General features: G+C 32.8%; 1 protein-coding gene across 1 annotated transcript; it reads left to right on the top strand.

The window, feature by feature from the left end:
- Nucleotides 1–1,189: 1,189 nt before the first annotated feature.
- Nucleotides 1,190–6,029, top strand: LOC134273699 (transcription factor E3-like). Its single transcript, XM_062755907.1, has 7 exons — nt 1,190–1,243; nt 2,730–2,781; nt 4,135–4,332; nt 4,472–4,547; nt 4,927–5,074; nt 5,342–5,471; nt 5,698–6,029. The coding sequence occupies exons 1-7, from the start codon at nt 1,190–1,192 to the stop codon at nt 6,027–6,029; spliced, it is 990 nt and encodes a 329-aa protein (XP_062611891.1).
- The last annotated feature ends 7,251 nt before the right edge of the window (nt 6,030–13,280 follow it).

The raw sequence follows: 13,280 nt of genomic DNA, 5'->3' as shown, positions 1-13,280 counted from the left end.
TTATCCAATTGCCATCGGATGAAAAATAAGACATCAAAATGTCTCCATAATTGATGCGATATTATATAACTAACACTTTCTTTGGATTCATTTCTGATATTTTGTTTATTTCTTCTCTGCCGGTGTAAAGATGGAGAATGACTCCTTAAAAATCATTTCGTCTAGAGTCATAACTGCTTCGAGAGAATTCAATCAATCAGAATTTTTTTAAATAGATAAAGTTTAGATAAATAAAATCAAAAACTTAATAGCATAAAAGTTTTTCATATAAATTTCACGTTTAAACTTCAAAAATCATTTTAAAAAATAAAATAAATAATAAGAATCAAGACAAAAAAAGCAGAAAATTTAATATCAAAAAAGGTTTACATAAAAAAATAATTTAGCATTTTAATATGCATGTATGTATCATTTACTACCAAAATATGCCCCCCGAAAATATGTAAATGAAAAAAATGGCCAAATAAGCGATGACCTTATGATTTGTTTTCGTATATAAATCTTGTGTCCTAAAGCTGGGAAATGTATATTACATTAAACAAAGGAATGGTTCCTGTATTTTTTTAATATGACAAACTAAAGTAAAATGTAATTTATTTCAATGAGCATATAAGTGTTTAAAATCTCTATTTGAGTGAACATAATGCATTTATTAAAGATATGAAATAAAAAGGAATGGGGGAAATTACCTTGTAAACAATTTTTAGTAAATTGAATCAGACGTTACTCTTGAAATTCTAATGCTTTCGAAATACAGTTCTGAAAATCATTTTAGGGAAGAAAAACATATTTTATTTTTGTAGCAGTATATTTTTATTTAAGAAGATCAAAAGGATTTTTATATTTTACCTTCAACAGCTTTGATTCATGTAGTATGAAATTAAAAAAAAAATCTGACTTATCGTAATTAGAAATTTTAAGAAAGTAAACTGTCATATCTGCCATTTGGATGTTGCTTTTGGTAATGTTTTTTAAAGAATTTTTATAACAAGACTCTCTTGAATGCTAGCCCGATTAAATAAAGAAGATGAGATGAAGGCTGGGCTGCTCTTAATAAAAGTTTTATTAAAATGCTAAGAAATATCATGACTTAGGCCATCTTTAAAAAATTGCCTGGTTGCCCTCTCCTGACTTTTTTTTACATTTCAGGAAACGATATCTTTTTATTCCTCTTATCCTGTCAACAGATATGTTGATAATTTCTGCCTCAGGACCCTTTAATTTTACCCTGCGTCAGGAGAGGGTAAGCAAACATTATTTTAACGATGGCTCCTTAGAAAAATTATTCCTTTTCAAAAATGCTTTAACCCCAATGGCAGTAAATACTGGTTTTACTTTTATGTACTGCAGTATAATTATCAGATTTAAGTCACGCCCACTTTTGGCATGAAGCAATACTTTGACAATCTGAATGATGTCAATTTCATTTCCTATTTCTCGCAGAGCTTCTCCATTTTAAATCTTCTAAGAAATTAAACTGAATGGAATATTGAAAAAAAAAGTTAAACAATTTATTCTATAAACAATTTAATGAAAAACAGTACAGAAGGATATGGAGATAACGAACATTATTGATTTATCAATTTATGTAAATTTTATGTGTTTTTAAAAGTTTTAACAGTTTACAAATATTTTTACCGTAATCTGTGCTTTTTTTATATCACAAAGATACTTTTTCAACCATTGTGGAACAATTCACTAAAATAATTGTTACGTCTCTTTCTCGAGGAAAAACGAGCCTCATTAGCGATGTTGCAAAAGCAACAATACTGTTCTCATATATGAAAATTGCATCCACTAAAGTACGTATTTCAATTATTTAACCTTTTACAGGGATGTTAAAAACACAAGTTTCTTGTAATTTTTTTACTGAACGAACGATGACCAGTGCCTCCCATAATTTCCAACCCTAATAATGTTTCCTTGAAACCTCCCATAATTTCCAACCCTAATAATGTTTTTGCAAGTGCCCTTTTTTCATGCATGAATGATGAATGCATGTTTAAAAATAGACACATACCTTCCTGAAAAGGAAAAAAAAGAAACAAAAAAAAACATGTGTGTCTCTAATGACAGATTGCATAACATTATTGTAATAACAGGATAAACATTTTTAAATTCTGAAATTTTAATTCGTTACGTAATCCATCAATTTTTTGTTAGAAGAGCCACATGCTTTCTTGACGACGAGATATGTAATTATTTCCCTCAGGCAAGACATTTTTCAAGGACAAACACCGATCACCTAAAAATAATATTTTGAGTAAACTTCAACATATAAACTCTTGAAGGCTTAGGATTTTTAGAACGACTTACCTTATAAAGACTAAATAAGAGAATGGAAAAAAAATGTTTCTTTGTCTTGTCTGGGGCATATCTACCCTTTCAGTCCAAAACTTGACGGAGTGGCAGTCTTAGAGTTCGAACTAAGGCTACTGTAAATGCTCTCTATGAGTGTTATTCAAATATGACAGAGTAAAGCCATCATACAACAAATTACACTTATATAATGAAAAAGGGAAAGGTAACGAAAAGTAAAACGATCTAAAAAATCTACGGACAACACAAAATTTTGAATAGGGCATAAAACACGGACCGCCAAAAAGTCCAAAGGTGGGGCCAAGTGAGTTGTTCAAGACAACTCCGATATTAAACTAAAATTTTATTAAATATACTTTTAGTCTTTTACTTTTCAGTTCAAATTACAAGGATTCTTTATCTTATTTCAGGTAGATGCTTTAATTGGTGATGTCATCCAAATAGACTCAAAATTCAATTCCAGTCAGAAAATAAATGAGCAATTTGGATCGAGCTCAATGGTAAATCTTAATCTGAAAAGATGCTTGAATTTCCTTACTGACAATATATCCTTGTCTTTGTATACAAGACCCTCCAACCCTGTGTTTGAATTTCAGTCAGTACTTATCATGCTCCTTTTGATTAGCCGACATGTTTTGTATATTTAACGTTTCAAATATATTCTTCTTTTATTGAATTGAACAAGATTGCATCCTATCAATTTCGTAAAAAAAACAAAAACAACTCTTGTAAGTATAAGATTCCTAAGGGTAATATATCATTTTCAAAATTAGTAAAAAGCTAAAAATTTAAAGTTTGCTCTGTCTGATCCCATCTAAATATCGAATGTTGTCCAACTCATCAAATACATTGAACATGGTAATTCAGGTGATAACTTATCATATTATTCTTTTCAAATATTCTTTTTTTTTATTCCGGAACCTTTCACTTAACCTGGATTCTTTATCTTAATTTAGGTAGATTCTTTTGTCGGTGATATCGTCAATTCAGATTCAACTGGCGATGCCAATCAGCATATAAATGAGCAATTCTTATCCAGCTCAATGGTAAATATATTTTCTTTTTTTTAAATCTTTATCGAAAAAGATGAGTGAGTTCCTTATTAACAATTTCTTTGTAGTCTTCCGAAACCACGTCTTCTACTAATCTTTTGGAATAGCAATTGGTATTCGAAAACAAATTGTTTATTCCTTTATTATCCGACCCGTTCAATTATTTGAGAAGAACTTCATTTTAACGTTAAGACTTTGTTCTTGCTTTTGATTCGATGACGTTTTATCAGTTAACAATAATTATTACCATTATCAAATCGATATATCTCAGTGAAGTCGAAATAAAAGACACGATAACATACTGTAAGTACGATCAATTTTTATACGGAGGAAGCTTGAAACAAATAAGTTGATGTTACAAGGATTTCAACAAGCTCGTTTACAGTCAGCATTTCAAAACTCAACAGGTACCCACTGGTATTCCCAAATTATATGGTTGCTATTATGACCTCTTTTTGCAAATACAATATATATTTGGGTCATGCTTTGACTTACATGTTTCATACAAAATGTAAGGCCCTCTTTTTTTAATCAGTTAATTAGATAACAGATAATTCGCTTACATGATCAACTAATAAGACCCACGGCGGGCGTGAATGGACGACAAGGGATGCTAATCCCTCCCACGTTTCTAGTTATCCGTCGTTTATGCCTTGTCCCCTGGGTGAATTGTTTGAAATATTTTTTAAATCAATGTTCATTGTTTCTTTTTTCAAATATTGGGTCTTTTGCTGAATTATGGTAAAGATGATGTATGGATAAGTAAATGAAGGGAGGCAGAGAGGGCTAGGTGACTGGCCTGATAGATGGATAGTCAGTAGTCAGAAATTTGTATTTCAGAATCACGGAGACGATGGGAAATATGTTAATCTGCCGGATAGTGAGCCAAATATAGTCTCTGAACTACAGGAAATGGAAGTCAAGAAAAAAGACAGGATAAAGAAAGACAATCACAATATCAGTAAGCATTTTCCACACCTTTATATGAGGAAAAAGAGAGAAAAAAATTTCTTATTTTAATTTTGGAATTATTTTATTTACCATGTACTTATTTTTAAAAGATTTGAAATAGAACGTATTTTTATTTCCTCTTTTTCTAGTTGAGCGAAGACGGAGATACCACATAAACGACAGAATAAAAGAATTGGCATCTTTACTACCACCATCAACACCGCAGTAATTATTTTGTGACACAGTAATTATTTTGTGACCTTTAAAAGAAACAAAGGATTCATATTTGCATATTATAGATAGGAAAAAAGTAATTAACAAACAGTAAAGTTTTAAAACGATATCTTCAAGGCATTTCTTTGCATAGATTTTTATGAAAGATAAATGAATTCAGATACAAATACGACATTAGTACAGTAAAAATTGATAATATGAAAGTCATTTGGACATCGAATTTGACATCCCTTCATTAACCGAAGATTCTTTTTCTCCGTGAAATGAACAGAGTGAAAAGTCCGCCCATGGGATGTACTTATAACCGGCATCTCTTAATGAGTTCTTTATAAGCGCATTTTTCTGTACTACCATCATTGATTTTATTCAGGTCAATGAAACTTCACAAGGGTTCAATTTTAAAAGCATCAGTAGAATACTTGAAAGATCTTAAGAAAGACAAAGAAAAATTGGCAAGATGTGAAACCAGACAAAAAGAAATGGAAGCAAAATATCAGAAAATTCTGATAAGAAAGTTTGTAAGATTTTTTTTTTACTATGGAAAATGCAAAACATTATGAATTCAATATTTAATGATATTCAAATATCAGGTATCAGGAATTATATGCGCAAACTAGAAAAAAAAATCAAAATTATTATTATATATTAGCTAATATTTTTCAGGGACAAATACATTGCTTGTGATGGCAAAAATTGAATTCTTATTGATATCCAAGCTTATAGATATTAATGTCTTTCTTAATCGGAATTGAAGGTATTCAAAATATATTAACCTTTCTTCCTAGCAAATCGAGCTGAAAATGAGACTTCATGGACTTTCGATGGAATTAGATTTCAAACGAGGAATGAAAAATAAGAAAGCAAAGAAGAGTTTCGACAAAGTCGACGAAATAGTAGAAAATCTGATAGAGCAAAGTCTGCTGCTTAAATCAGAAACGATTTGTTCTTCAACTAGCTCCTCTTTAAAAGGACAGGCAAAATCCAAAATATATAGTTACGACAAAGATACAGAGCATCCCAAAGCAAAAGCAGTCCTAGAAAAGTTTATCGCAAATAAATTAAACAAGGAAGCCCTCTCTGACTATCAGTCAAATTTCGTAAAGAAAAAAATCCAAGCAGAATCAACTTAAACTGTCAACAGAGAAAGGGAGTGCTGAAAACACCAATGATCTAACTTTACCACAGAGGGACAAGCTGGAAATCCCTAAGCAAGGTCAAATGTTTTCTGTACAAAACATCTTACCTACATCAAAGATGGCGGCAGATTCTTTACCCCTGTTTTCTTCTAGCAGTGAGTTAAGCATTAAACAGTCCGATATTTTTTCTGGATCTGCTCGAAAGCCAAAATATCAGTGTTGTTCAACTAAGTCTTTCCCATTCTCCTCTTGTCATCATTTGAGTTCTACTGAGAAAGCTGCATCAACAAAAGTGACTAGCAGCATGCTCGAAACATTACTAAGGAAGTCTGAATAAACTATGTCTACGGCAAATTTGATTGAAATGTCCATCAAAAATGATAAATTATATAACATATAATCATATATTTTCCTTTTTTCACATATATGTTATGCATAATTTTTACTCTGTCTAGTTTTTTTTTTTTTAATTGAAACTGAAACTAAACAGAAGTAGAATTGGAGGAAAGATTGTATTTTGTCAATTGTGCAATGCTAGTTGATAAGGAAAAGTCTCTATGTGGTTCACTATTGTCATATGTTTATTTTAAATAATGATAATTTCCTACAAAGAATAAAGAGATAACATCGATTTACTTGCATTTTCATAGTCTAAAAGATATACTGCCGTAGAGGAAAATGTAATAATACTCACTTCTCCAATCTGATCACCAACTGATATATTTTCTTTTGGGGGATGCTTGCTCCACCTAGACACCTGAGCCCATCTTTGGAAATTCCGAGGGTCCATGTCTATGTCATGTTCAATTACCTTTTGATGACATCGATCATTGTTCGTGATCTTTATCTTTTTCATATAATGAAACTTAATTTTTCAGATTTACAACCCTTTTAGCATCTAAATAATATATGAAGATTCTTTATAAGCACATCAAAAATAATTACTTTTCAAAGGTAGATAAAATTTGCATATTGTGCAACAGCGTCTATTTTTGCTAAAAAAGAGAAGTTTTTTCATACTCTATGAACGTTATATGCACTCAATAAAAATGAGTTAAACAGGGCAAAATGTTATATGGTGCAAGTTTCCATATTGCATACAATCAGATAAATATTTCCTTCACATTTAAAGTGACAACATATGACGTTTTTAAAGAATATCAATTTTAATGGATGGTTGCATAAATGTCCTTCAAACCAAAATAGAAGACAGCAGCTGACTGAAACAAGACAACTCATCATTAAGGAAAATGCTATAATCAAAATCTACCTGACACATATATACCAAATACTATATATTTTTTCATCAAAGGGCAAAATCATTCCTTTCAAATGCAGTATGATTTGAATTATAATCAACAATTTATCGATTTTAAAGCTATAAGTACTAGGTTACTGAATATAGGGTTATTTTCACCCTTTCACACAACATAAATTCGATATGTTTTAAATTCGCCTAAATGCAATTTTTATAAAAATACATTATTGTTTACTTTTATTTCGCTCCCTTTTATGCTGTGTCACTCATAAAATTAGTTATATCAAGGTTTTTAAAAGAAAATTTTTGATACTAGTAATTACTCATATAGCATGACTCAAATTCGCAAAGAAATTTTGGGGTCAATGTGCATTTAAATGAGCAGCGGTACAATGAACTTGACCCTTTTACACTTTAATTGTACCTCTAAGGTTAATCTCCTTAATTAAATTTTTTTTTCATATTTCACAGATGTTATCCTGACAATAAAAATAAATCATATTTTATGTAAAATTATTTGAATGGCATTTATTATTGACAAATTGTTCATATTAATGTGCATAAACTATTGCTTGACCTTTTTGCATTAAAAAGTTTCATAATTAGGGTATTAAAAATTTAAAGAGGCAATAATTTTTTTCTTGTACCAATCTTTTTTGACTTTAGTGCCTATTATTTTAAAATATTTGTTATCTGAAATAAAAGAAAAAGATGGGGTTGTTGATGTTCATTTTGAAATAACGGTCAAAATACATATATGCAACGTTTAGGCCAAAAATAGTGTAACATTTTGACTTTTTCAATTTATTTTCATTTCTCCGCAAAGCCTGTTGAGTGAATGTGTGAAGTTTGTTCAAAAATATCAATTGAAACCAATATATTATATTCGTAGCATATAATGGGGAAAATGCTCCGAGGTGGTCCTTAACTCATTATTAAAGAATAAGTCGCCACTTGTGGGTTCATCATTTATTACATCATTCAAGTGTTGATATGGATGGATCGATGATATATATATATATATACAGGTGAAGTAGTATGTAGAATAACAATGAAAGTATAGCCCTGTAATAGGAATAAACAATAGTAAGTATAAAAGTCAATAATCAACTTGCAAGGGAATATATGCTCATTACAAGAAAGATAACTCTTGCACTATAATTATAAAGTTCAAATCATTTACAAGTTATTCCCCTTGACTGCATAAAATATAAAAACATTAATTCTGATAATGTTCATGTACAATATTACTGAGTAAATATATACATTCCAATGCAACTATTTCATGTTACATTTATCTATGATAAAAACATATGATTATACAGTATCAATTAATCACCTGTTTATGGAACAAGGCTAACTCAACATAGTTCTCTGAATATGTCTGGTGTATGTATTACATATCAACTGTAAATAATAATTCAACTATATAACTTCAAAATAAATAATCAGGTCACATCAATGAAATTGATAACTGATATTTATAAATTACCAAGATCAAATGATAAAAGTAAGAGAAAGATACTTTACAATCAAATCAACTGAATTTACTCATGAATGATAGAAAATGCATAAATTAGATAATTTACAGAAATATTAAATAAGAAATTAATTAAGATAATAAAATATAGAGTGCACTTACTATCTGTCAGTAGTCAGTATATCTGGTCATTCAAGATTACTAAATATGGCAGATTTCATATAGATACAGTCTCTTTGATAAATAGGTATATAGAACTTTCCTCTAAGGAGTCTAACTTTGTTATAACAAAGGCAGTTCACCAAAAGCGGGAAACTACATACTGTAAATCTATTGGTTCCTAAAACCACATGACATGAATCACATGTCTGAAAATGACCACATAGGTAAAATAGCCATAGGCATTAATTGAATAAGTCAACTAATGATCAATGTATAGCACAATAAAAGAACCAAGGGAGAATAGGGCAATACAGGAATATGTATCCAATTGTGTTTCAACTCATATATATACAAAATGATGATGATGTTGTAAATGATGTAGATGATGATCAAGTGAAATAATCATAAAATCAAGAAACACAATATTCCTATAAGATCATTTATTAATCATAATTATATAGAAAATATCACCCTATTACACTCTCCCCCTGCTCGAGAATGATGTCCCATCATTCAAAAAATTCTATCATAAAAATACACAAATTCAACAATTGTCATAAAAATACTTGTCAATGTATACAGCCATATTCATATTTTGACTTATGTATCAACTAAAAGCTTTAAAATACTTTCCACAATTTTATCTTCATGTCCTTTAAAAATAGAATTGTTGGAAGTGTTCATCAAATAATCTGCCTTTAACCTCCAGTCAGGTTGTCTCTCTGTTGAGTGTTGGTTTACAACAAAATTCCCTGATGTCATCCATTTTGGTTGTGTTCTCACTCTTGATGATCGTCTAGTCTGGGGTACTGGTGTCTTGACCTGGGTATCCTCTTCATCACTTTCAGTATCAGGACTATCATGAGTTGAATCCAGATTCTGGATATCTTCCTGACCAGCCGGCTGTTTCTCCTCAGTTGCTGCATCTTCATCTGTCTGTGATACAGATGGTGTTTGGTCAATGTTCTGTGAATCCTGGGTGGATGCATGTACATCTTCAACATCGTTTCCAGGGTTACTAGTATTCTCCCCATTATGTCTTCTCGTTCTAATGATGTGGGATACTCCTACATCATGGTCACTGTCTGAATCAGAATTCTCGACATCAGGCTCATTTCTGGTAGGTTCTGGTTCTTGAACTTCTTTAGCTACTGACTTCCTTCTCCTTGGCTTTGGTTTTGGTGCTATGTTGACTCTCTCTTCTGGAATGAAGGATATTGGTAACAGAAGATTTCTGTGAAGTGTTCTTATTTTTCCTGTACCATCTTCCTTCTGGACTCTGTATACAGGTATGTCTGGATTTGGCTGAGATAACACTGTATATGGCTCGCTTTCCCATTTATCAGCTATTTTATGTCTGCCATCGTACGCTACTATCTTTACTAATGTTCTGTCTCCTTTGGAAAGTACAGCTCCTCGAATTTTCCTATCATAATATGTTTTCTGTTTTCCTTGGGAATCTTTCAAATATTGCTGAGCCAGTTTGTAAGACGTATCTAGTTTATCTCTTAAATTTTTGATGTACTGGGGCATACTTTGATGGTTTTCGTATGGGTTTGTTTTGAATACCAAATCTATTGGCAACCTTGGCTCTCTTCCATACATCAAAAAGAAAGGCGAATGCCCTGTAGAAGATTGCTTCATACAATTATATGCATGTACTATAGGACCGATGTGTTGTTTCCAATCATGCTTCTGATCTGGTCTTAATGTACCCAACATCTTAAGGAGAGTGCGATTGAACCGCTCACATAATCCATTTCCCATAGGATGGTAAGGAGTCGTGCGTGATTTGGAAATTCCGATAAGATCACAAAGTTCTTTGATTAAATTACTTTCGAAATTCGCTCCTTGGTCTGTGTGTATTTTCTTGGGAATGCCATAATGTAGAATGAAGTTGTTGAAAAGAATCTGAGCTGTTGTTTTGGCTGTTTGGTTTTTCGTTGGGTAGGCTTGGGCATATCTTGTGAAATGGTCGGTGATAACTAACACATTTTCATATCCACCTTTTGATGTTTCCAGAGTTAAGAAATCCAAACATACAAGTTCCATGGGTTGAAATGTAGTTATATTTATAAGAGGTGCTCTTTGATTATCTGGTGATTTTCTGAGGACACATCTACTGCATTTCTGAATGTATTCTTCTATATCAGCAGTCATTCTGGGCCAAAAGAATCTGTCCTGGACTAATGATACAGTCTTGTCTCGGCCAGGGTGACCCATCTCATCATGTAGAGACCTCATGACTGTCTGTATGCACTTCGATGGTAAAAGTAGTTGATACTTCTCGGTGTTGTCTACAGTAACTACTCTGTATGTAGTTTCGTTGATGAGTCGAAGTTTGTCAAAATTTCTGTAGATGGTCATATGGTCTGGATCAAATGGTATCTCATTTCTTAATGGTTTGGTGTTGCTTCTTATGAAAGGAATCCAATAGCTCAATATGGGATCCTTGTACTGTGCTGTCATAACATCAAAATGTTTGTCTACTTGAGGTAATGGTTCGTCAATCACAGCATCACTCGACATGATGAAACATTCAGCATATGGAGACACATCAATAGCATTGCAGATAGACTGTATAGAGTCACTGGTAATGCAAGCCTCCTCATTGCTAGTGAGTCCAGGTAAACGGCTCAAAGCGTCTGCATCTCGATTTGACTTTCCAGGGCGGTAGATGATGTCAAAGTTGTATGATGCTAAATTGGCTACCCATCGCTGACTTGTGGCGTCTAAATGTGCTGTCGACAGAACGTACGTCAGAGGATTGTTGTCAGTGTAGACTCTGAAAGTTTGTCCATAGAGATATTCCTTAAACTTGTCACATATACTCCACTTCAAGGCAAGAAATTCCAGCTTATGTACAGGATAATTCTTCTCTGACTTACTGAGACCTCTGCTTGCATAGGCAATAACTCGCTTTTGGCCTTCTTGTTCCTGATATAGGACTGCTCCTAATCCTGTAAGACAGGCGTCTGTGTGGAGTTCAAAAGGTTTCTCATAGTCAGGGTATCCTAAAATAGGTGGTGATGATAAATAGGCTTTAAGCTGCTGGAATGCCTTCTCTTGTTCTGTACCCCATTTCCAGGAAGGTGGCGCTTTGGAATTTTTTCGACTCTTTTGTGATGTAGGTGGCATAAGTTCATTCAGTGGTTTTGCTATCTTGGTGAAGTCTTTTATGAAGCGACGGTAATATCCTATAAATCCAATGAATTGTCGGACTTCATCTGGTTTAGTTGGTGTGGGCCATTTGAGGACTTTGTCAATCTTATCCGGGTCTGGTTCTATTCCGTCTTTTGAAACAACATGGCCAACATATTTCACTCTGTCCATGAAAAAAGCACACTTCTTTGGTGAAAGTTTCAAGTTGTTTTCTCTGATGCACTGAAATACTTTCTCTAATCTTTCTATGTGTTCTTCAAATGTTCTTGAAAATATAATTAAATCGTCCAAATAGATGTAGCAGATGTTAAGATGTAAGTCGCCTAGACAATCCTCCATTAATCTTTGGTATGTCGCTGGGGCATTAGCCAATCCAAACGGCATCCTATTGTATTCAAAAAATCCGAGTGGCCCCACAGTAAACGCTGTTCTCTGCTTATGATCTTCTTTAACCTCAACTTGGTGGTATCCACTCTTCATGTCTAGGACAGAAAAATATGTATTGCCTCCTAAGGAATCCAATATCTCCTCAATTCTGGGTAGTGCATAGGCATCTCGTACAGTTCTGGAGTTTAATTGTCTATAATCAACACACATACGTAGCTCTCCATTCTTCTTTCTACATAATACAACGTTGCTGGTCCATGGTGACTCTGACCGTCTTATTATTCCAGCTGTCAGTAACTGTTGTAAATGGTTACGAACTTCTTGAAACATGGATGGAGGAATGCGTCTGTGCTTTTGTTTGAAAGGCGTTTCGTCATCTAGATGTATCTTATGTTGAACTTTGTTGCTATGGCCTATGTCTGTGTCACTTGTTGAAAATATATCCTTATTGTTCTGTAATACTTTGTAGGCTTCTTCAAGTTGATCATGGGATAGAAAGTTATCAGAGATCCTTATTGAGTCCATTATTTTGTCTGGTGGTGATACTGGGTTGAGTACATCAGCACTAGATTTTACATCCTCAATCATTACTGGTTGTAGTTCACATAAAAGTGCTCTGGGTGGAATCCGAACAGTTCTTGTTGTTACATTACTAATGTTGACTTCTACTAATTCACTATCTTGGTACTTGTATTGGACTAGAGATGGTGTTATGTCGAGATCATTTGGTATTACAGATCCATTAGTTGCTTGTAAGATGGCACAAACCGGTTGGTATGGTATTTGTCGGTCTATGTAGCCAGATACTTTCACTTCTTTATTTGGTGGAATGATGATATTGTGGTCTTCAGCTGACTTCACTAATCCCAGTCTATGTTTGTTGCGTTTAAGTTCTTTCTCTCTGATTGCCATGCATCTGAATGCCAAGTACCATGGTGTCGTCATTCTCGTCAACTGTAAAAATCTATCTCCTCTCTCTTCTTGTGCTGTTGTCATCATACTCTGAATGAAATTTGTGCCGATAATAGCTGGAACTTTCTGGTTGTATTCTGTAGTTGGTACCACTAACATTAAGCATTCATGATTTGTTGTTACATCTAAATCTGCTGTACTGATGTTGACGTTTACGAATCCTAAAT

The sequence above is a fragment of the Saccostrea cucullata genome, unplaced genomic scaffold (assembly GCF_032062105.1).
Source record: "Saccostrea cucullata isolate Sc308-1 unplaced genomic scaffold, CSIRO_AGI_Scuc_v1 ctg18177, whole genome shotgun sequence".
Classification (NCBI taxonomy): Eukaryota; Metazoa; Mollusca; class Bivalvia; order Ostreida; family Ostreidae; genus Saccostrea; species Saccostrea cuccullata.
The sequence above is the reverse complement of the archived record's forward strand: the minus strand, read 5'-3'. Positions and strand labels throughout refer to the sequence as shown.